Raw genomic sequence first — 24757 nt, forward strand, 5'->3', positions numbered from 1 at the left:
TCCGATTTTATGTTCATGACTTTTTCGCGAGATATACGTACGAGGAAGTAATACATTGATCAACACTTCCAGGAACGTACGCTCTGTGAACTTTAACAGTAAAACATAGCAAGACGCAGAGCACCTCTCTAGCAGAGTCTGCCAGTAGATTTGATCGACCATGTTCGTAACGCTCTCGAGTGTACTAAATGAACCTGCAACGAAATGCGCTACTCGTCTTCTGTATTTTCTCTATGAAGCCTGTCTGGTGAGGATCTCAGACTGACAAGATATAGTCAATTTTACGAATTTGCAGCATGCTGTGTGTGAGATATAGTTCTGCAACTAGTATTATAATTGAAATAAATGGTTGTAGACACGTCATAAGCTGTATTGAGAGGTATATATTTTTTTATTTCTTGATGGTGACTTGTTTCGGACACCTGTGCCTATTTTCAAACCATCCGTGCTGAAACTTTAACAAATACAGCGATAGTCCGTGTACAGAAACTTCCCCTGCTGTAATCAAAGCGGTATATGGGTGAATTAACGACAAAAAGTTACACCACACTGGACGGATATTAGAGAACTCTAAAGATATTAGAGAACTCTAAAGAGTCACACTTACAGCACGGATGGTTTGAGAATGGACACAGATGTCCGAAATTAGTCAACATCAAGAAATAAAAAGAAGGTACTTTTCTATGCAAGTTATGACGAATCTACAATCATTTATTTCAATAGTAAAGGATTTGCCGAATGAGTGTCTTGTAAGTTACCTCCTTTCTTGATGGAATACCTTTAGTGAGGACTCTTACATTGAATCTCAGTCTGGCATCTGCCTTAACCGCGATTAATTTGTTCCACGGCGAACCGCTCAGTACGCAGCTCCCAGCTATTCTATGAAAGTATTTTTTTACAACGGTTTTTCTGCAATCGACTTATATCTACAGGATGACAGCTGCCATCATCCGGTACAGAAGAATGGGGTGCTGAGAACACTTGTTCACCGTGCTAAAACACTGATCGACTCAGACAGCTTAGCAGCAGAGTTAGAACATTTACAGCAAGTGTTAGCAGACAACGGATACTCAACAAGGAACATCCGCAAAGCGCTATATCTCTCCAGACGACCTGAAACTGAAGGAGAAGAACAAGAAGAAAATACCAGGAGTGTAGCCTTTCTACAGTATGCAGGACCTTTATCTGCTAATGTCAGCATAATACTGAAAAATCACAATATCAAGAGTGTGTTCTGCACACCAAAGAAGATCAGGGCGGTTCTTGGAACGGTTTTCGTTTCGAGCTGATTTTGATTAACAATAACAGTTTTTTCTTCTTATCATGCATTGTGAAGGAGTGAATGGAGAGTGAGTGTGAAGAATGAATCTTAAAACAGTAAATAAATGCACAGGGTAACTCAACTGCCTCAAACGTTAGGTTTTATGTAACCTACAACGCCTCCGAACACAACCCATCTCTCATATCCCTCGCCCTCTATGGACAAACTTTTAGCTCTAAAGAAACAACGAATATGACCTTTTTGTGGAAATTTAATGAAGTAAACCTCCGCGTCTAGCGGAAACGTTCTCAGTTAAAATTCAACTACATTAAATTTCCTACAAAAAGGACTATTCAGTTTTCTGCAGGATGAAGTAAACTTCCGCGTCTAGCGGAAACGTTCTGAGTTAAAATTCAACTACATTAAATTTCCTACAAAAAGGATTATTCAGTTTTCTGCAGGATGAAGTAAACTTCCGCGTCTAGCGGAAACGTTCTCAGTTAAAATTCCACTACATTAAATTTCCTACAAAAAGGACTATTCAGTTTTCTGCAGGATTAATAATTTACGAGTAGTGAGCGTGAGAGTATGAAAGTTGAAAATTTAGTGCGAGGTATTTTAAGGCATTTCTGGTTGTATAAAACCAACAGGTAGGAACAACTGATCACCGTGCCTACGTGCATGTGTACGATGTCATGCAGTGGTGAAGTCTATTCTTGCACTAAATGGAAGACATTTAGCAACTGAGTCAATATTTACGTAGGGAAAAATGCTTTTATTTCATTCCTTCCGACACGGAAATATGTTGTTATTTAAAGTTTGTTTGTCTTTCTTCAAACTCATAATCAGGCAGGGCACTGAAATTATTTAAAGTCTTATGATTAGTCGAGCAGAAGAAGAACCTAATTAATGAAGCGAAACAACAACTGTTACTGTGCACTATTTGTCTCAGACAATCATAAAGAGCTTGGAATTACGTTGTGGAGACGATGAATTGATTGCGCGAACTGATTAGCGAGAAAGCTTGGTTTTCATCCACGATGGACGCACTCTAAAAATTGAAACGTTTTGAGTAATAACTTAATTTAAATGATAATAATTGTTTATTACGCTTAGGTAAAATAATTTCTTCGACGAAAACGATGTAATGATGTAATATAAGAGTAATGCAACACATGTCTGTGCATATAAATTATGAAATGAAAGATAGAGACACAATTTAAATGCTGTCCAGAATGTGACAGGCCGGATGATTTGCCGAGCTCTCACAACCGAGATAGCTGTGTGGCGGGACCTCTGACACAAATCTACTAACTATTATCTTTTATTCATCTTTCTTAAACGCAACATTATTGTTATTTTAGAAAATTTTTCGAATTTATGTTATGTCATAAAGTAATAGTATGTCAAAACGTCTTTCCGTCTTCCTCAATTTCTATCATTTGTTCATAAATCGTTAATTTTAAGATCTTTATTTTTTAATTACTATTAAGAATATAAGTATTTAAAAGTGCAATATTGTTAATCCCTAATACTAATAAGAAATATCAAGTAAGTTCCACACTCTGTGCGTATACAACTTCATGTTATGAAAATACGACCTGTCTTAGTAACTAGGTGGCAAGCCAATTAAAAATGGTAGCAGCAAATAAGTAAATACTCTCAAGATGTTTAGTAAAGTGTTCAATAGTGCACTCATATCTTGGTGAGTTTCGGTATGGTAGAAGATAGAATGAAGGGAACTTGATCACCGCTATCTGATTTGACGGATTGTCCTAGGAGTTTCGTTAGTCTACATTTGTTACACGTCGCAAACCACATGACGAACTATACAGCATTTGCTTGAATGATAACTTGCTGAAAAATAAAGAACTGTATAATATTTAAACAAACAAATGTAATCACTAAAAGCTAACTGAACACTTGACTGTTAACAGATATTGGTTGTGGTTACTTATCGGAAGGTCGTTGGGTTAGTAAGGATGCTGAATGACAGTTAGATTGTGCAGTTTGACTGCGCCAAATAGTAAATTAAACTATAATACATCGACCTTTTTAACGAAAATGTGCGCTCTAAAAGTACACCCGTTATACAGTAATTACTTGATGGAATTGTTTATGACCTTTTAGTTAGTAACCTAGACCGGAAGAGTAAGACAAATACTTAGCAGATTAACAGATCTTAGCCGTTAAGGATTACACTCGGTCAGTTAGACCCTAGAATATTTCCTGGATCAGTTAAATTTTCCGTCGTCCTAGAGCACGGAGCAAATCTGTAGATATTAACCAGGTAATTGAGGCCCATTCCGAAAAGGGAAGTCCGCCACCGTAACAGGAAGGAACACAAGCTCAACAGCTTCGAATTTATGTCAGAAAACAATAAGTAGAACAACTGCACTTACCGAAGACGACCATCTTCTTGTTCATGAAGTCCTCATCCTTGAAGGTGGACACGGAGCAGCGGTAGTCGCCGGTGAGGTCTGTGGTGGGGTTGGAGATGCTGAGGGCGCGGTGCTTGGTGTACTTGTTGTCCGACGCCAGGTAGCCGAGGTTGAGCCGCCCTTTGAGGGCGCCCAGGTCCTGCGGCTTCTGGTCGGGGATCCACTGGTACACGGCCTCCGGACTGTTGTTGAAGAACCACTTGACCACCAGGCCCGAGTTGTTGTCCTGGTCCTCCGGCTTGAGCGAGTACTCGCAGTCGAGCACCGCCGACGACGAACCGTTCCGGACTGCGGCCGGCACCTTCAGGTCGGTTATCTGCACCCCCGCTGCGCCTGCACAGATAAAACAAAGGGCTCCAGCTGCAGTGATCGGCGGGTGCCGAAACAGTTAAATGAGAAGTGGCAACATTTTCGCCAGACGGCTGCGTAGAATATGATATCTAATTTACACTGAGGTGACTTAAGTTTGGGTTAGCGATACGCACATATACAGATGGCGATTGTATCAAGTAACAAGGTAAAACATGGAGTTGTCATTTGTACACAAGCGATTCATGTGAAACTATTTTCATAGTGATTATGATCGCACGATGGGAATCAACAGACTTCGAACGCGGAATCCGGCCGGGTTGGCCGAGCGGTTCTAGGCGCTTCAGTTCGGAACCGCGCGACTGCTACGGTCGCAGGTTCGAATCCTGCCTCGGGCATGAATGTGTTTGATGTCATTAGGTTAGTTAGGTTTAAGTAGTTCTAAGTTCTAGGGACTGATGACCTTAGATGTTAAGTCCCATAGTGCTCAGAGCCATTTGAACGCGAAAAAGCAGTTGGAGCTAGACGCATGGGACATTCCAGTTCGGTCAGAGATCTACGGTGTCAAGAGGGTTCCGAAAATACCAAATTTCATGCATTACCTCTCACTTCGGACAGTGACAGTGACCGACGGGCTTCAATTAACGACCGAGAGTGGCGGTGTTAGCGTGAAGCTGTCAGTGCTACCAGACAAGCAGCACCGCGAAAAATTACAGCGGAAATCAATGTGAAACATGCGATGAAACTATCTGTTATGGTAGTGCGTGGAAGTTGACGTTAATGGGCTGTGGCAGCAGATGATCGACGCAAGTGCCGTTGCTAACAGCACGACATCAGCCACAGTGCCTTTCCAGACGACTGAAAAACAGAGACTGGGCGGGATAATCCCGACGGCAGTTGGTAAGAGAAGATGGTAGGGTTCGATTTTGGTGGAGACCCCATGAAGCCATCGCCCCGACAACAGGCTCTGTGCAAGCTGGTGGTGCCTAAATAATAGTGAGGACAGTGTTAACACGGAATGCCTGGGTCCTCTGGTCCAACGAGAAATGGTTATTTGCGGCTACTTGGAAACCATTTCCAGAAATTTGTGGGCTTGTTTCCAGAATGAGATTTTCGCTCTGCAGCGGAGTGTACTCTGATATGGAACTTCCTGGCAGATTAAAACTGTGTGCCGAGACTCGAACTCGGGACCTTTGCCTTTCGCGTGCAATTGCTCTACTTTTATTTGTTGTTTCAAAACAATAATAGAATTGTCACTGAGACAGAATTGTTCGCGATTGGTTAGAACAACATTTTGGACAGTTCGAGAGAAAGATTTTGCCACCTGGATCGCACGACAGAAACGGCATCGAACATTTATGGAACACAACTGAAATATCAGTTAACACATACCGTCCTAAGCCGGCAACATTTTCGCAGTCATAGGCGGCTGTAGAGGCAGCATGGCGTAATATTTCTGCAGGGGACTTTCATCGACTTGTTGAATCCATAATATCCAGAGTCGCAGCACAAGAACGGGCCAGAGGAGGTCCGACACGATATTAGGAGGTATCTCAAGACTTTTGTCACCTCAGTATATAACGCATTAATTTCGAGACGTCTACTCCTTATAATACTTTGAAGAGCCATCACTATTGACGTCAAATATTTTTTTTCTCAGTGAAATATATATATATTTTTTAAATCATGATAACTACTAAGCTGTTTCCAAAGCTCTGAAGTATGGAACACGTCTCAAAATCGTTCTTGGATCGAGTATCCGGCCACCCTCCACCACTAACATTGCCAAATTCTATAATTAATGCGCCAACTCCGTGAAGATAATAGCAGACAAACGCCAGGAAAGGGAAGAAGAAAAACCAAATACTTAACAACTGATACTGTTATTAATAACTAGAGATTCTATGAGCAAAATCAGTACACTTCTGTTTAATCCCTAGGGTACATCTAATCTGCACAAATTTCTTTCCTCTGCTGGACCCGTCCGCAAACTACCCCGGTCAACAGCCATTGCCTGCTGGATTCATTAGACGTAGGGCGTTTCTACTGTGATAATACGAGTAGATTCGATTCGATTCCACATTCCACTGCAACTTTTTATAATCAATTTTTTTCAGAATCACTTGGACTAACACACTGAATCCTCTTGAAAATAATTTTGGTCATTATGTTCCGGTTTCAGTTGACTTCTTTTCATCCCTGTATGTGTGACTACAGAATCACTCAAATGCTCCAGTTGCATTCGTTCCTCAGTGATGCTTGCACGTATGCTATAATAAGCTGATGATGTGTCCTGTTTTCCAGTTAAGGAGAGTATACATGTTTTCGATCTTTCTAATCTTGGGCACTGCGTTTGTATTTTACGCACCCGCTTTCCCTGTGGTGCGCTAAATTATGATGCCCGTCCAGGGATATCTCTAGACATCTCGTTGTACGCTTCATCTGATTGTTACATTTAAATTTATTTTCGTATTTGTTTCTAGGTTCCCTTTCAGCAGGAGGTACGTAATTTATTGAGGCGCTAACGACACATTGACAGTTCGACATCATCTTTCAAGTTTATGTGCCGCAGGATTACATTTCCTTTCTATAATTCTTCTCGGTCAGTGCTTACGAAGAACATTGCATCGTCTTCGAGTGCTACCTGTTCGTATACGTTGCTTCCGTTCTGAAACATGTATTGGCAACAATGCTGCACGCTAAAACGATGAAGCACAAATTGATAGCTGCGGACGGCCTTTCGTTTGATGTGCATCAGTTCCTTTTCTGGGCATCTTAAATATGCTTGTCATCCACGGAAATAATCTAGGCAGTTATACAACATCTGTCGTCGATCCAAATCATCGCCGGAGTGTAAGTAGAAACGTCGTCTGTCGCTTTAAGAATTTAACGATTTTTGTTATTCAACCGTTAGTGTTAGGCTATAAATATTATTGGTCTCGTTCATTTTTCCGTAAAGCGAGGTAAATAATCTATCCTATCTCATTTCAGAAACATATTAATTCGTGACATTTTTATATTTTCGTTCCCATTGAGCGTTATCAAAACAGTGTTTAACGACGTGTTCTAACACGCCTACGCTCTTGCCACGAGCTGCGTGCAAACAACCAGCCACCTGTCATCGGTGATTTCAGCCTGTCATTTTGTGGTGCAAATTAATTATGGTAACAGTGGCAGCTGCTGCTTTCCCTGCGTGCGCCTTTTACATGAATGTTGATGGTGAAAACAAAAGCGGTACAGCTAACACGTGTATTCATGTAGGCTGTCTCCATCATTGTGTCGAAATTAGAGCGTTTGCACCGGGTTAGCACACTCGCCACGACACGTGGCACTATCCCTTTGGTTACTGCGCCAACTGCAGACAACTTTAGTAACCAGTGTGTGTACGTAGTATGAAGGTAGTAGCGTAACTAGAGTAACTGATGCAAAGAACAGATTTCGGTCTAGCGTTTCGTAGTATATCCTTCGTTGGTGGGTTGCATTACACGATGTTTCCTCGGCTGAGTGCGAGTTGGCATTTTTACGATTAGATTTGTGGACCCCAAACAATTTTAATTAGTTCTGTGTACACACTAAAAATCATTTAATCGAGGTGTCTGTTTCTAATGATTGTTCAACAGTCTTATAATCAAACAATAAAGGATGTTTGTAATTCTATGCAGTTCCTTACTTTAGATTAAAGCGTCGATGCTCTGCAGGTCTTCCTGCGTTGCGTAACAGTCCCTAGCGTTGCGAACTCTCTATGCAGTATACAACTGCATCTACCTATAAAAGGACATGCTGTTTTATATTTGCTAGGATTTCTTCAGTACAATTAAAAGTTGGTGCGTTATTCCACACACTCGCACTTGATCACTACGTGACATTTCGGAATTGACTCTAACATCTTTCTGAAGTCAAAAGACACAGACAGCATTGGCCTGACACCCATTCTCTAGTAACTGCCATCTTCTGGGTTTCGTGGATGAACAGAGTAAGATGGGTTTCACGAAATAGTTGTTCGCAGACACTATGCTGAATGAGACGGGGAAGATTTGTAGGTTATCGGACTCCCGAAAGGTCGTAGTAAGTGACCATAAAAAGTATTAAAAAATTCTACAATACGTCGATGACAGGTATAGAGGCCTTTAGGTATGTGCATCACTTCGGCAGTTCTTATAGGAAGCGGAAGCTTCACTCACTTCGGAACATGTCTTCCCTCCCGCGATTATTAAAAGAAGAGGAACAAGTTCTTTCACATATTTCCCACATGTGTGACTGCCTTCCCTCCGCAGAGTGATTTTGGTTGAATTTCTATACCGCGATAGATCTTGATTTTGTTGCAAGGCAGCCCACACCCATGATAAACTTATTCAAGGAGATAAGTTCCTTGCATCGTTTTCATGTTCCCTTTATTTTGCGTACTACCACGTTTCAAGTGGCAGCCATTCTCAGGTAATATGTATAGAACCTTATTAAACTGGTTTGGGTTACAGTCATTTTCATGGGCAGTCCGTGGTTGTCCCAGCTCGAGAACAGTAGCCGGTATTTTCGGCAGAATACAAACACTAGCACACAGCCACGCCATTTGTTCATTTGTTATTGACAAGGACTACCGAACTGTGTGCAAAAAAATGTCGTGGAAAGCTTTGGCTACGTTTTAATCTATGGCGATCGCCTCTTGTTATCGGACCAGCTTCGTAACACGGCTTGTAAACAACAGTACGTGTTTCTCATTTCGAACAACCTTTTCAGTACATACCTGATTTATTCACAATCTACAGTACTCTTGAATTTATATATTCACGCTCGGGATTTTCAGTGCCAAAGATTGCTCAGGATATATGAAATCTGTTTCTTGTCGTATTTACTGAACAGAATCTCTTCCTACGTTTCTTTTTTTAACATTGTAAGAGGTCCATGACCGAGGAATTTATTGCTAGCGCACTCGAGCAGATGTGATTTCAATGTTTTGCTCACGCGCTGCCTGCGGTATGTAAGCTACAAGAGAATCGCAGACCAGAGAGCAGTGTTGGCTGCAGTAAGAGCAGTGTCAGTAGGAGAAAGTAGTAGTTAACAGTTGGGTGTCTGGAGTTGGCGGAGCCGGTCGTGTAGAGCGATGGCGGTGCCTGAGCGTTGTAGTATAAGGTAAAAGCAGCCTCGCGCATATATAGTTTGTTACAATTAAATTTTTACTATTGTTATATCAAGACCTATGTAAATGTTTTTAAAATCTTTTAATAATAAGCTTTCTAATAAACTTAACTTTTGACAATCATTCATCTGAATTTAAGGATTTTACAAATTTCTCCTATCCATGGTCATCCAGATTATCGGAAAAACATCAATTGTTTCTTTTTATACATGACAAATCTAGTGGGCAGCATTGCCCTGGAATGTGCCAGTAAAATGTCTTATAGAAGCAGATACACACCTGGAAATGGAAAAAAGAACACATTGACACCGGTGTGTCAGACCCACCATACTTGCTCCGGACACTGCGAGAGGGCTGTACAAGCAATGATCACAAGCACGGCACAGCGGACACTCCAGGAACCGCGGTGTTGGCCGTCGAATGGCGCTAGCTGCGCAGCATTTGTGCACCGCCGCCGTCAGTGTCAACCAGTTTGCCGTGGCATACGGAGCTGCATCGCAGTCTTTAACACTGGTAGCATGCCGCGACAGCGTGGACGTGAACCGTAAGTGCAGTTCACGGACTTTGAGCGAGGGCGTATAGTGGGCATGCGGGAGACCGGGTGGACGTACCGCCGAATTGCTCAACACGTGGGGCGTGAGGTCTCCACAGTACATCGATGTTGTCGCCAGTGGTCGGCGGAAGGTGCACGTGCCCGTCGACCTGGGACCGGACCGCAGCGACGCAGGGATGCACGCCAAGACCGTAGGATCCTACGCAGTGCCGTAGGGGACCGCACCGCCACTTCCCAGCAAATTAGGGACACTGTTGCACCTGCGGTATCGGCGAGGACCATTCGAAACCGTCTCCATGAAGCTGGGCTACGGTCCCGCACACCGTTAGGCCGTCTTCCGCTCACGCCCCAACATCGTGCAGCCGCCTCCAGTGGTGTCGCGACAGGCATGAATGGAGGGACGAATGGAGACGTGTCGTCTTCAGCGATGAGAGTCGCCTCTGCCTTGGTGCCAATGATGGTCGTATGCGTGTTTGGCGCCGTGTAGGTGAGCGCCACAATCAGGACTGCATACGACCGAGGCACACAGAGCCAACACCCGGCATCATGGTGTGGGGAGCGATCTCCTACACTGGCCGTACACCTCTGGTGATCGTCGAGGGGTCACTGAATAGTGCACGGTACATCCAAACCGTCATCGAACCCATCGTTCTACCATTCCTAGACCGGCAAGGGAACTTGCTGTTCCAACAGGACAATGCACGTCCGCATGTATCCCGTGCCACCCAACGTGCTCTAGAAGGTGTAAATCAACTACCCTGGCCAGCAAGATCTCCGGATCTGTCCCCCATTGAGCATGTCTGGACTGGATGAAGCGTCGTCTCACGCGGTCTGCACGTCCAGCACGAACGCTGGTCCAACTGAGGCGCCAGGTGGAAATGGCATGGCAAGACGTTCCACAGGACTACATCCAGCATCTCTACGATCGTCTCCACGGGAGAATAGCAGCCTTCATTGCTGCAAAAGGTGGATATACACTGTACTAGTGCCGACATTGTGCATGCTCTGTTGCCTGTGTCTATGTGCCTGTGGTTCTGTCAGTGTGATCATGTGATGTATCTGGCCCAGGAATGTGTCAATCAAGTTTCCCCTTCCTGGGACAATGGATTCACAGTGTTCTTATTTCAATTTCCAGGAGTCTATATACGCCTTAACTGGCGACTTCATTGAGATAAGAATTTTCAATTTATTCAGAATGATCTTTCAGGGCCATGATGCAGCACTTCTGACGTCCAAATTTACCAGTTTAGTTACACAGTCAGTTAATTAAGGAAAGGTTATATATGAGTCACATTTTTATTCGGAGGTTAGTCACGTTGTTATTGCGAGGTTACTTAATAATAAACTTTTGGGAGGTTACACTGAATGTGAATGTTATACATATTTTTTCAGTTGGGAGGTTATACTGAATGTGAATGCTATACATATTTTTACTTTTTGGACGTTACAACATTCCCACAGGCAACCTTTGTCAGCGATGCCTAGAAGGCCTCACTATCACTGATTCACTGCTATACGTTAAATTTAAGGCCTGTTTGTATGGTGTGGGCATGGTGTGGACACTTTAAAATGACAATCGGCGGCAAGCGTAATCAAATACGAATGAAGACAGCGACAGAGAGTGGAGCAATTTGAGGATCAAGCGTAGACAGGTCTGCCAGTGTAAACTCGTGCTCTGTGGGTGGTGCAGTTGACAGTCATAGCGCTGGTGGCTGCTATCGACACAACAAACATGCTCCTTTCTATTGGAGCATTGCGGGCTACACCAATGTGAAGGAAGTAGCAAAAAAAGCCCACTAAAAGTTCTCCGCGCCATCGTTAGCAACCGTTCTTGAAATAAGAAAGTGAGGAAGAAAGGAATATTGAGTTTACCGTCATGTCGACGTTGAGGTCATTAGAGACGGAACACAAGCTCGGATTGTGTGAAGGATGGCGAAGGAAATCGGCCATGCCCTTTCAAAGGAACCATCCCGGCAGCTGCGTGGGGCGATTTAAGGAAATCACGGAAAACCTAGATTTGGGTGAGCGGATGAGAGTTTAAAACGTCGTCCTTCAGATTACTAGTCCAGTGTTGTCTTAAAATATACCGACACACGGATACGAGAGGAATTCTAGGCCAAGTTACTTTCTAGTGAGCGCCTGGTCCACAGCACGTAGCGAGAAAAGTACCGTGTCCGGCGCCAAAAGAGAAACAATCAGTTAAGCTCTTCAAGTTAAGCTGCAAGTCACTACATATGACAGTGAACTTAAGTCTCTCAACAGTGGAAAAAGACAGAGTTTGTATTCAACAGTGCTTCGAGTTGCATTATCAACAACAGTCTGTTTCAGAAAAAGTGTTAGACTGGTCCTATCAATGTATACAAATGTATCTAGGCTCTGACCCACGGGTCACAACACTGTGCCTCTGCGAGGGCAAAACTGACTCATGGTAATACGGATGACCGATCATTTCTGGTGTATTTGGAGTCGTCATGTTTTCAGTACTTTTAAAATAATAAAACAAGGAGTGATGCACAACAAAGAAAAGTTCATTTTGGCAGTGTCAAATGAAGTAGTACAGATGTGGCACCTGTTTGCCTTGTACGCAACCATAGGTCGAAACACCCCCTATTAGGCCGACCATCGCCTAGAACTATCACTTTTAATTATCCGCACAGTAACTAAGAAATTATAAAGCGGATCCTGCCGAGCCACGTGCCCTAATCCCAGATTGTACCAGCTAAGTTGTAATCTCCCCTTCCTCCCAGTCCTCGAACTGTATATCTTTTAATGTGCCCTAGTCCGGGATCGGGGTAGGGTCTACATGGTTATGAACAGATTGGGCACGGTTAGTTCAAGTGGTGACGGATGCCCTTCCTCTCGCCACACCATCCGGAATGGAGTATGTGCTCTCCAGATACTTGCGTATACACTGTGTGATCAAATGTATCCGGACATCCCCAAAAGGATACGTTTTTCATATTAGGTGCATTTTGCTGCCACCTGCTGCCGGATAAACCTTCTCAGCGACCACAGAGGTCATTAGACACCGTGAGAGAATAGAAATCACGGACTTCGAACGTGGTCAGGTGATTGGGTGTCACGTCTGTAAACGAGATTTCCACACTCTTAAGCATGCCTAGGTCCACTGCTTCCGATGTGATAGTGAATTGGGAACTTGAAGGATCACGTACAGCACAAAAGCGTACAGGCCGACCTCGTCTGTTGCCTGAGAGATACCGCCTACAGTTGAAGAGGCAGACATCTATCTAGGTCATCACAAAGGAATTCGAAGCTGCATCAGGATCCACTGCAAGTACTATTACAGTTAGGCGGATGGTGATAAAACTTGGAGTTTATGGTCGAGTGGCTGCTCATAAGCCTCACATCACGCCGATAAATGCCAAAGAACGCCTTCCTCGGGGTAAAGAGCGTAAATATTGGACGATTGAACGGTGGAAAAACGTTGTGTAGGGTGATGAATCACGGTACACAATGTGGCGATCCGATGACAGGGTGAACCTCATCTGCCAGCGTGAGTAGTGATAACAGTAAAATTCGGAGACGTTGGTGTTACGGTGTGGTCGTGTGTTTCATGGAGGGGGTTTGCAGCCCTTGTTGTTTTCCGTTGCACTATCACAGCACAGGCGTAGACTAATGTTTTAAGCACCTTCTTGCTTCCCACTGTTGAATTTTGCATCTTTCAACACGATCGAAATCCTGTTCATAATGCACGACTTGTGGCGCAGTGGTTACACGACAATAAAATCCCTGTAATGGGCTGACCTCCACAGAATCCTGACCTGAATCATATAGAACTCTATTGGGATGTTTGGGAACGCCGACTTCGTGCCAGGCCTCACCTAGCGACATCGATACCTCTTCTCACTGCAGTACGCCATGAAGAATGGGCTACCATTGACCAAGATATCTTTCAGCACCTGATTAAACATATGCTTGTGAGAGTGGAAGCTGTCATCAAGGCTGAGGGTGGGCCAATACAATATTGGATTCCACCATTACTGATGGAGGGCGACACGAACTTGTAAGTCATTTTCAGCCAGGTGTCAGGATACTTATGATCACTTAGTGTATGTTATTCATGTGAGAGTGAGAATAAGTTTTCTAAATGTTTGAGAATGGTGTACCTGTGACAGGTCCTGGGTAGTAGCACGGGTCAAACTAGTGGGATGTGGGAAATTGACTAAAATACATATCCAGGCAGACCGCACACTGACCCTCGTAGTAAATCCAGAGCCGGCACACCTCACCTTCCAGGAAGCAGTGCTTTAACAAACACGCCTCGCCAGGTGGGTCTCCCATAATACCATAATGTGATCAGGAAAATCATACATGTCACAGAATCTACGAATGCATGCATTCGCGGTTATATCTGTTAATAAAACCGTCAAGCGGTTTACTGCCTACGAGCTTTGGTCAGAGATATCCTCTCCCATTGTCAAGTGGATGACAGTAGTGTGGTTGTCATTGCAATGGTTATATATCCGCGCCGTAACTCGTGACGTCACTGGTGCTCGGTCCCGCACCATTTATGGTAATTTTTTGGCTGAGCGACCGCCGGGACCACTTCAACTCCCTCAACACCCCTCAACACCGGATCCCTCGCTGTACTCAGGTGCAATCCACCGTCTCTACTGAAGGTGTTGTCAGAAATTCTAATCTCTATGGCCTCGTTTATCCCACTATCCCAGAAGCCATTAGTCCCTTTAATAACAGACGTCTCATCGAATGCAATTCGGTGTCCGTTTTCCAGAGCATGTTCTGCTACAGCTAACTTTTCGGGATACCGCAGACTGGAACACCATTCATGTTCTATGCGTCGCTGTTCAATAATGCGAACAGTCTGGCCGACATAGAACTGCCCACATCCACAAGGTATCTTGTAAATTTGTGGCGTTCTGAGGCCTACATCGTCTTTCACAGATTTCATTAGTTGCCGGATCTTTGCCGGAGGCCTGAAGATTGTGTCTATTTTATGCCTCTTCAAGAGCCGACTAATGTTCCCCGTTGTCGAACCACAAAACGGTAAGAATGCCACCTGCTTGGTGTCTTCTTCAGAGATCTTCTTCCTTTGAGGCGTGGATGACACTGCTTGTCAGATTTGTTTGTTGTTCTAACTATTTTCCTTAAAAACTTTGCATAAGTGGCTCAATTATCTCGGCACGTTTTCAGCGTCTGAGACGGTTTCCGCTTGATGTACTAAGGTCTTCAAAACTGACTGTTTCTTTACTGGGCGATGGAAGCTGGTGGAGTGCAGATACCGATCCGTGTGGGTGGGCTTGCGGTAAACACTGTGACCCATTGGGATTACGGCAGACAAGTACGCCCAAGAACGGCAGATAAGCCTCCTTCTCTACTTCCATTGTGAAGTTGATGTGGTCGTGGGATGCTGTTGCGGTGCTCCAGGAACTCTTCCAACTTTTATTGTGGCCACATGACGAAGATAGCGTCGACGTAGCTATAAAAACACCTCGGCTTTTCAGGAGCAGTGTCCAAGGCGATGTCTTCCAAATGATCCATAAAGAAGTTGGCCACTACTGGAGCTAATCGACTTCTCATCGCAACGCTGTCAGTTTGGTTAAAATATACTCTCCGTAATGTAAGAAATATGATGACGTCAGAGTATGCCTAAATAAATCCACGATGGTGTCATCAAAGAGCTGGGACAGCAAGTCAATAAAGTCTGTGATGGGGACACACGTGAATAAAGAAACCACATCGAAGGTAACAATAATATCCCCTTCAGCACGTTGCAGACCTTTAATCCGACTGATGAAGTCCGCCGTATTTTTTATATGGTGTGGCCGGCCAGGGTAGCCGAGCGATTCTAGGCGCTACAGTCTGGAACCGCGCGACCGCTACGGTCGCAAGTTCTAATCCTGCCGCAGGCATGTATGTGTGTGATGTCCTTAGGTTAGTTAGGTTTAAGTAGTTCTAAGTTCTAGGGGACTGATGACCTCAGATGTTAAGTCCCATAGTTCTCAGAGACATTTTTATATGGTGTCCACAGTGTCCAACGTGTGTAGACAGGAGGTCGGGGATCCAATGGAACTCATTATCGGCCTCCACGGTGTGTCCTTCTTATGCACCTTTGGCAGACCATAGAACGTGGGCGGTCTTGGTGCCTTTGGGAGGAGGATCTTAACAGTATTCTCTTCCAGCGATGATCTTTTGAGAAGCTCTGAAGTCTTCATCAGTATTCTGGATTTTAGGTAACGAGTTAATTTTTGGTATGTGTCTTCCTCCAACCCGTCTGATTTTTGGGTCATAGTCGGCTCGTTCCATTAAGATGGCAGCATTGCCCTTGTCAGCTGGTAGGACGACGGTGAGAGAATCATTCCGGAGAGCACTGAGGCCACTGCGTTCTGTTCTAGTCATGTTTGAAGCTGGTGGTTTGGATTTTAAAAGAATACGGCTCGTTTCTCTACGAATTTCCTCAGATACAGCACTTGGAAACTTACGAACCGCTTGTTACAGGACGTGCTGTGGTCAACATGACAGCAAGAAATATCGCCGCATGTGCCATCTCAACACTTAAGAAGGGACTTAACTTGGCTCCTTCGTCAGAAACCATCCCCTTCGTTGATATATTGAGTGGTGTTGAAAAAGCGTAGTTCCGTAGACATTATTTCTAACATCAATCAATAACAGCTTACTGAATTATAGTGTTCAGGAGACCGTCTAGAGAGTTGTAGAAGCAAGCTTAACTGAGATGCAAGGAATAAGACGAGGTAGTGCTGAGGCGAAACTATCGGTTCCGGCTCATTACTGTGTCACATTGTACCCTGTGACATTGACACTGTACGACCCTTTAGTCATTCTTGTAAGTGTAGTATGGTACAGTGAACCTTTGGAAAAGTGATCGACCCATTGTGCTCATATATTCAATTGTTTCATTATTAACATTCCTTCCCTTGTCCTTATTATGTTGCTAAAATTATAGAATGAGTGTTTGTTATGATTGTGGGTTCGTCTGCAGAACAGCCGTAGGAAAGAGATGCATGCTTTACTTGGCATTTGGTGCCAACCTAATGCTTTGGAGGAACTAACAAAGGTGCACCTGTAGCAGTATAGTTTTCGAAGATTCGTAGGATCCCACTCCCACTCCTCCTTAGGGAAGAGTAGAGTGACCGTTAGTGGCGCTCCACCATTTTCCATTTTTCGGCATTTCGTTTCTCGTCTGATTAGAAGATGGACGGAAGCTGCGATGGGCCCCGTCATTTAGTTTTCAAACTATGAAGAGTATGAGCTATGTTACTACTTTGTTTCAGCAAAATTATAGTCAGGGTTTTGTGGCGACTGTCTTTTTACAATAATTTCAATGGATAGAACTATTATATTTTGTCGACAGTATAGTGTGGAACAGAGTCTTGTAGTACAAAGTCAATCTTGAGGTGCCTTCAGCACGTTTGGTTTTACTTGAATTCTGTCATCAATTTCTAGCCTTTAATAATTACCGTAAATCAATTTGCCAAGTATCAAACGAATTTTATTTGCAATGTTGGCCTCACCCAGCGTGTTCTATACAACCAAGTAGTCGCCACTCTACAATAAAAATAGCAGGGATTGTAGTACGATTTCTGGTAATGCATTTTGCGTATGGAATTTTATTACTGATCTGCTGGTCATTGTCTCCACACTGCCACGTGAGTCGATATGCATGGTGACCTGATCACCTGCATCCTAAATTAGGTTGAAATAGCTACTACTTGAGAATTTTATAATAAAATTGACAACTTTCCAAATGGGTGATTAAATATAAGAGGCACTGACTTCCGAATGCCCATATGGGATTGGATGTACAAATCAATAAGCAAAGGATGTTGTGTAAGTAGGCTTTTTAGGTTTTTTATTTGTAACAACAACTCTGTATGAAAATCACTGGCTGTGCTGTGTGCAGTCTGTGGCTGGTTGGCATTGTTGTAAGACTCGCCATTGTAGCGTTTGGCAGTTGGCTGTTAGCGGCGTGTAGCGTTGCACAGTTGGAGGTGAGCCGCCAGCAGTGGTGGATGTAGGGAGAGAGATGGCGGAGTTTTGAAATTTGTAAGACTTGATGACATGAACTGCTATATATATTATGACTATTAAGGTAAATACATTGTTTGTTCTCTATTAAAATATTTCATTCGGTAACTATGCCTATCAGTAGTTAATGCCTTCTGTAGTCTGAGTCTTTTATTTAGCTGGTAATAGTGGCGCTCGCTGTATTGCAGTATCTTGAGTAACGAAGATTTTTGTGAGGTAAGTGATTTGTGAAACGTATAGGTTTTTGTAGGGATTTTTGAAAGTCAGATTGCGTTGCGCTAAAATTACTGTTTGTCAGTTTAAGCACAGTATTGTATAATTTTTCCAAGGGGACGTTTCTTATGTCGATCCTTAGCCGAGGAAACCTCACTGAAATCTTCTGATTTTTTTCTTGTAGTTTGTGTAATTAGTGTAGATTTTGTTTATTGCTAGTGCGTAATTGTAGAGAGAATCTCCTTTGTAGTTGTAGTCTTTCATTGTTGTACAGTAAAACAGTTGTGGCATGCATGTAGATTTGCACCAAGTATTTCGCAGGTGCACTTGCAATTAACTAGATATTATTTGCTATGTTAATGTGTTCTCTTATTTTTGCTCTTCAAATTGTGTTTTCCTGTGTTGTCGTGTGAAATATTGTGACAATAATGGCGAGTGAAAAACGTAAAACTAATCTACAAAGTAAACTGAGAAATGACAGTGAAGACGAAAGCAGTGTGTTAGCGCCACCGCGTAATGAATTAACTAATGTTCAAAGTAGTAATTTGGTAATTGTGCATAGGGAAATGGAGCGGGCTGCAAATAATGGTGTAGGCAGTGAAACAATTAGTGAACAGGGAAGCATTATCGATCGATAGGTCGGCAACAGCTCGAGTCAGGAATCCGAAATGACAGGACACAAGCTTGTAAATACTGTACATTCAGGTTTTCGTCCTCACCGTTTTCTCAAATAAGTCAAGACACATTTTCTACTTGTCAAAATGTGAATGCTGCCGGTGAAAATGCACTGCCGAAAAGCGTAGAGGAACAGATTCCAGACATTTATACATTATGATTGCAATTAATGCAACAAATGAAACAAAATCAGAGACAAACACAGTAAAAGCTTCAAAAGTTAGACACAATGGAACAAAATCTTGAAAAGTTAGACACAATGGAACAACACCAGAGACAAACACAGCAACAGTTAGACACAATGGAACAAAATCTTCAGAAGTTAGACACCACACTTGAACAAACACGTGAAGATTTAACTACTAAGTTACATAACATTGAATCGAAATGTCAAAAAATCTGTAATGACGTAAATACACAAATTTTTGAGCATTTTCAACCTATTTTTTCGCGACATGAAAATGCGTTATAGAATCACGAAGCAGCCATAGAAGACCTGCAAACTATTGTTCGTGAAAATCACGACACCTTGCAAGCTAAAATGGACTCAGTTGCATCCACCGATTCGGTTACGCAACTTGCAAGAACTCAGGAAAACTTAAAGGACACAGTAGATTCGATTTCAACACAAATGGACAATCTGAAACTTGGTTCAGAAAAACACACTGAGGAAATGTGTTCACTACCGGAGAAAGTAGCCGAACTTTCGGATTAGTTCACTAATTTATCTGCAAAGGTAGATGATGATCTGAATGTCACAAGACCTGTAGCCATCACTGACACAGAAGAGTATGTACAAATTAAGAAATTCAAACAAAATCAGAATCAAATTAATACGCAATAGAAAAGAGAAATCCGGGAAGTACGAGATCAGTTGACGCAGGTAATACAAAAATTACATATTTCAGAGGACACTCGCGCTCCAACATGGGAAGAGGAACTTAGAAATACGGAAAAGCCACAAAATAATAACACAGGGCATTTCGGAAATTATGAAAGAAATTGACAAGGTGCACCGAATTTTGAGATGGAACCGCCGACACGACGTAACAATGACCGATATGCGACTCGCCGACACGACGATTTTGACTATAAGCTGTTCATTACTACACGTAAATTAAAAACATTTAAGAATTCTGACAACGACATTCATCCACAAGCATGGATTCATCAATTCTCTCATTGATTTCCTCCCAACTGGTCATTAGAACACAGATTAGAATTTGTGTGTGGCTACTTAGAGAATGAACCAGCTGTAAGAATGCGATCGGTCATTTACGATTGCCACAGTGAAGGGGAATTTTATCATGCCTTCGTCTCAGCATATTGGCCCGAAGCCAAAGAAGACCGAGTAAAACATAGCATCATAATGATGAAACATTTCGAACAATCAGAATTTTCCAGTCTTGTGAAATATTTTGAAGACATGTTGCACAAGAATCAGTACTTGTCAAACCTATACAGCCCCACAGAACTCATCCGCATTTGCTTAACTAAATTACCTGAACATTTAAGATATATTAGTTTAGCAGGACGATGCAAAGACGACATTGAAGCTTTTCAGGGACTGTTACAAGAACTGGAAATTGACACTGACAATCGTGGAACGCGAAAACAGGAGCACAACAATTACAGGTCACATCTGTCACAATTCCGCGATGACAGAAACACGACAAGGCTATTCTTACAACGTAAATCGTGACCAAAACAGACACCACCCGTATGACAACCGTTGGCAGAGAAGTAATAATTACAGAGAAAGATCGCATCTCTGTAATAATGAATTTGACAGAGAAAACCATAGAAACAGACAAATTGGGAACCAAAATAATTATTATCAGGGGAGACAGAATAACTTCAGACGCAACGGTCCACCACGCAGTTACGATTCCGGGAGATATTCTCCACCACATGACCGACAAACAAGAAACTATGTAAACTACCGACAAAATGACAGACCTGAATTGCATCAGAACTGGCGGGATTCCTACAGGACAGGGCCCTCTCGACAAGGTGAATTTGTAGAAGTTCGGTCTCCTAATCCCAATAACGACGCGCACCAACAAAGAGACAGACATTGACTCACACCACAGGCAGCCACGTGCGCCGGTGGCATGACGAAAAATAACATAGACGCTAACCTTGAGAAAAATTCCAGTATTCTTTACCGATGTATACCGCATGATAATTTCTTTCAAGTTCAAACTCTGAGTACTATGAAGAGTAAATGATTGCACCACATTTCACGTGTAAAACCGTTTATTGAAAGATAATCCGCTTTATACCTTAGTCTCTGCCATAATATTTTTCACTTCATGTTACTAGTATGCTTTGTCAGACTTACAAACTGTTAACATGCAACAATGTTTGCAGCTAAATATCCAACCAAGAACCAAGAGAACTTATTTGAACAGAAATTACGAATGCATTGTTATAGTGAACAGACGACACAGTGTTATTGTGTTCGTACATTCCTGCTTGTTAGTGGCACTATTACGTAACTTCCATAAGGCTCACATACTTAAAACATTCACCAGTACAGCTAATGAGATTTTAATGCAACATTTTGGTTTACTTGAAAATACATTCTGGATTTAAAGTACTTTCTGTGAGATACCAGATGACACAGTGGTTAGTATATGTGGCAGCTACACGATTATATCACGACACTACTAATAAGTGGCAATTTACAATGTTGCTTTAGCAGTGTATCTGTTTTATACCTGCACAGTTTTTCTGAATTATTCTGAATGTAAAACATGTTTTAGTAGTAACTTTTGTGGTATAGCTACAAGGAGACAGCCTTTTCCATAGCACAACAATACGTTACATTATAGTACTTTCTTGATCACGGTAAGGTACGTAATAACTACGATATGCATACGCAAAGCATTTCACTTTCGTTTATGATGAGGTAAGTACATTGACTTCTGCAGAGCTTTGCTTACAGAGGACGATAACTACTACACTTCCCCAGAATTATCTTACAACAAGACACACAGTTTAGCGCTACAGTACACGTATTTGAGTGATTAATTTTGTACTTAAAACATTTATTTTTCAAGATTTTTGAATTACAAAGAAAGTTACCCGTGATACATTTCATTCCATTGCTGTAATCTGTAACACCTGAGGGTATAATTACATTAATCCTCAGGGGGGTACACGCTTACTTTGTGTATCATGTGTTTGGCAAGCACAAGGAGCCCTAGCTAATTTGGTATTTGCTTATACAACTCTACACATCGGTACCATATTTCTCTAACACATAAATTACACAGCTATCTGATCATTTAACTGAGAGATAAACATTTTTTTTTTACTACATCATCAGTGACACATGTTTACACAGTTACACAGTTGGATTAATTCACACTTACGAAATTGTATTTTGTCTGTACTTTGTGAACTGTTCATATTTTTTCAGAACTATTGTGATACTATGAGAGCTTTGAATGATGTCTTTGGTATGGGATCATGATTTTTAAAGTACGTTTGAGGTAGATGACACTTTTGACATGAGGACAGAATTTTTTTTAGGTTTTAAAATTATTAATTGAAGCCACGACGATTTTGAGATTTGGCTAAGGTTTTATGATGTTATGATGACGATATGTATACGCTGCTGTGGGATGTTTATGATCAATAAGCTGATGCTATATGAGGAATTTGATTATGCTACATATTTATTATGATGAGATATTGAAGAAGTGTCTACGAATATGTGTATGTGTAATAAAGCAAGGAATAATGAGTAGTGGTTAGGGACTCTGGTTTGTGAAAACGTTGTTGGAAACCAAGAATCGTACTTTAAAAGTCATGAAATGTATGTAAATGCGTGAATGTATTACAATGCCGACGAAAATTTTTTTTTGAACACTGTTATATCAATAGGGTTTTGTTTCTACAGATTTGTAACGCAAATTCTTGACCTGTGAAATTTTTTATATGAGACTGCCACTGTAGGGAAACTGCTGTCGTAAACATTTCAGTAAGAAAGGTAAGTGACCTTGACGTAATGCGTTTTGGGTGCCCAGCTAGGAGGTAGTCGTCTGACAAAAGAAAGCCATTAGGTGGAGGAAAAAAAGAGGGAATTATCCTCGCTATTGACATTCCTTTGTAGAAAGCATTGCAAATACGACACGCTCATTACTTGGAAAGATACTTACATCTGCACATCTGATAATGACAAGCGTCTTTCTACGTGAGTTGAGGGAATTTCTACTAACTTATGAAATGTCATATGACTATTGAATGATATTTTTATGCTTTGCTTTTCATAGTTGCTTATTTCATTTGATATCTGGTTTCCAGCAGTGTTGCAGCATTGGTTTTATAAAATAAAATTAAATGCATTTGCTAATTTGAACACTTTCTGTCAACATTTCTATTAAATAATAATTTTATGATCCACGTTCTTCCAAAAAGGAGCACTTGTAAAGGAAAGAACAAGAAGAAGGGATTAATAACAATTACTGCATACACGATTTTCTTTTCAACTATTTGGTAATATCTTTTGCAGAATTAGTTTTGTGGTGCACCACTTTAATTACATAGACATTAAGATGTGAATATACATTTCCCTTATCTGTGTTGTTGTCTATTTTTTCTGCTTGTGGGTTGGTCATGTTTAGGTATAAGTTATTACGTTTACTGCTGCTTGCTTTGCTTATTTGAATTTTTTTTTTGTCATCGCTGTTTGTATTAATTGTTTTGTACTGCTGCATTGCCTCGTCCCTTAGTTAAGCATCTGAGCTCAGTAGATTTAAGTTAGCTTAAGAGGGGGGGGGGGGTAGACTATATAAGAGAATGAGTTGCTATGAATTGAAAGGAATGCATTGAGAAGCTATAAGAAAATGGTTTGGCCAAAAAAGAATTTTGAAAGAGGATAGGATCAAAAAAAGTAGGGTTTAGGGACAACCGATTTAGGTAGGATTTTCTTGGAAATAAATGATGAGGTAATATGATGGAAAATAAATAATGAGGTAAGAAATATATGAATATATAAATACAGAAAGCATGTTTGGATAGGATTTTTTTTGGCTGGAGTAAATGTTGAAATAAGAGGGACGATCTATGGAATGAAGTTTTGGGTTGGGCTGCAGTACCAAATGTTACACTGAAAACAAACCCTGTCCTTTCCTTTTGTGTTATACCTCTATGTGTTCGTGTTCCCTAGTGTATCTGTGTTTTTCCTGTCTTTATGTGTTTAGCTGATGTTGCTATGTTGTAGAATTTTTCTAATACTATGTTATTTTCTTTGTAAAGATGTTTAGACATTATTTATTCAGTTCTGTTTTAATGCTCATGTGTGAAATTAGTGTTTCGAAAACTATTCTCATTATTTTACATATTAACTTATGTCATAATTCCTGTAACACTGATGTATAAGTTATTTCGATTCCTTTGTAAAGCCTGTATTACTGCAAATGATATCTGTATTGTTCTGTTATTTAATGATGTATTTTGTACCTTTGTTATTGTATTCTTATGTTATAAAATTATAATTGACACCAGTTCATCAAATTACGTAACTTGTAAGTTACATTTCACTGCACAGATTTCTGTTGGTCGTAGTATATTGACAATATGTGAGGAGTAGGGACTGATTGTATTTACATGTGTGTTACTAATTCAGCAAGGGACTGGTTAACAGCATTGCTGATTCTAAGGACAATTAGAAAAAAACTTTGTGAGTGCACAAGTGGTGGTTCAAGGACTTGCGATATTGTCTGCAAGACTCTTCGATGGTGATTGTGCACCTGCACAGTTGTAACAGATGGCTGCTGGCTGTCTTTACAAGGGCTACAGTGGATCTGCACCTTTGATGACCCACCAATACCTTTATTTCTACAAGGACTGCTGTGGGTCTACACCTCTGGTGGCCCACCAATAACATAATCTCTACCAGGACTACAGTGTGTCTGCTCTGTGATGACCAACCTACCAATATTCTTCCAAACTTCGACTGACTCTGCTGTGGGTTAGCTCTGTTGTGGCCCATTACCTGTCTGAATATAAAGAGTCAACGCTGTCTTTCCGTTGGAAGGACAACACTACTTGTTCAAGACTGCATGGAAATCCACTACTTCCATGTGCATTTTCTTTTGCTGCTCAGACATTGAGAAAAACACTGTTATTTTACT

At 41.7% G+C, this 24757-nt stretch overlaps 1 protein-coding gene across 1 annotated transcript in view; it reads right to left on the reverse strand.

The window, feature by feature from the left end:
- The window catches only part of LOC126267844 (uncharacterized), a 1288882-nt gene that overhangs the window by 530059 nt on the left and 734066 nt on the right, over positions 1–24757 (reverse strand). The window contains exon 2 of the mRNA XM_049973152.1: positions 3664–4035. Within this exon, the coding sequence (XP_049829109.1) occupies positions 3664–4035 (372 nt within the window). The remainder of the gene's footprint in view (positions 1–3663; positions 4036–24757) is intronic.

Source organism: Schistocerca gregaria, chromosome 4 (assembly GCF_023897955.1).
Source record: "Schistocerca gregaria isolate iqSchGreg1 chromosome 4, iqSchGreg1.2, whole genome shotgun sequence".
NCBI lineage: Eukaryota > Metazoa > Arthropoda > Insecta > Orthoptera > Acrididae > Schistocerca > Schistocerca gregaria.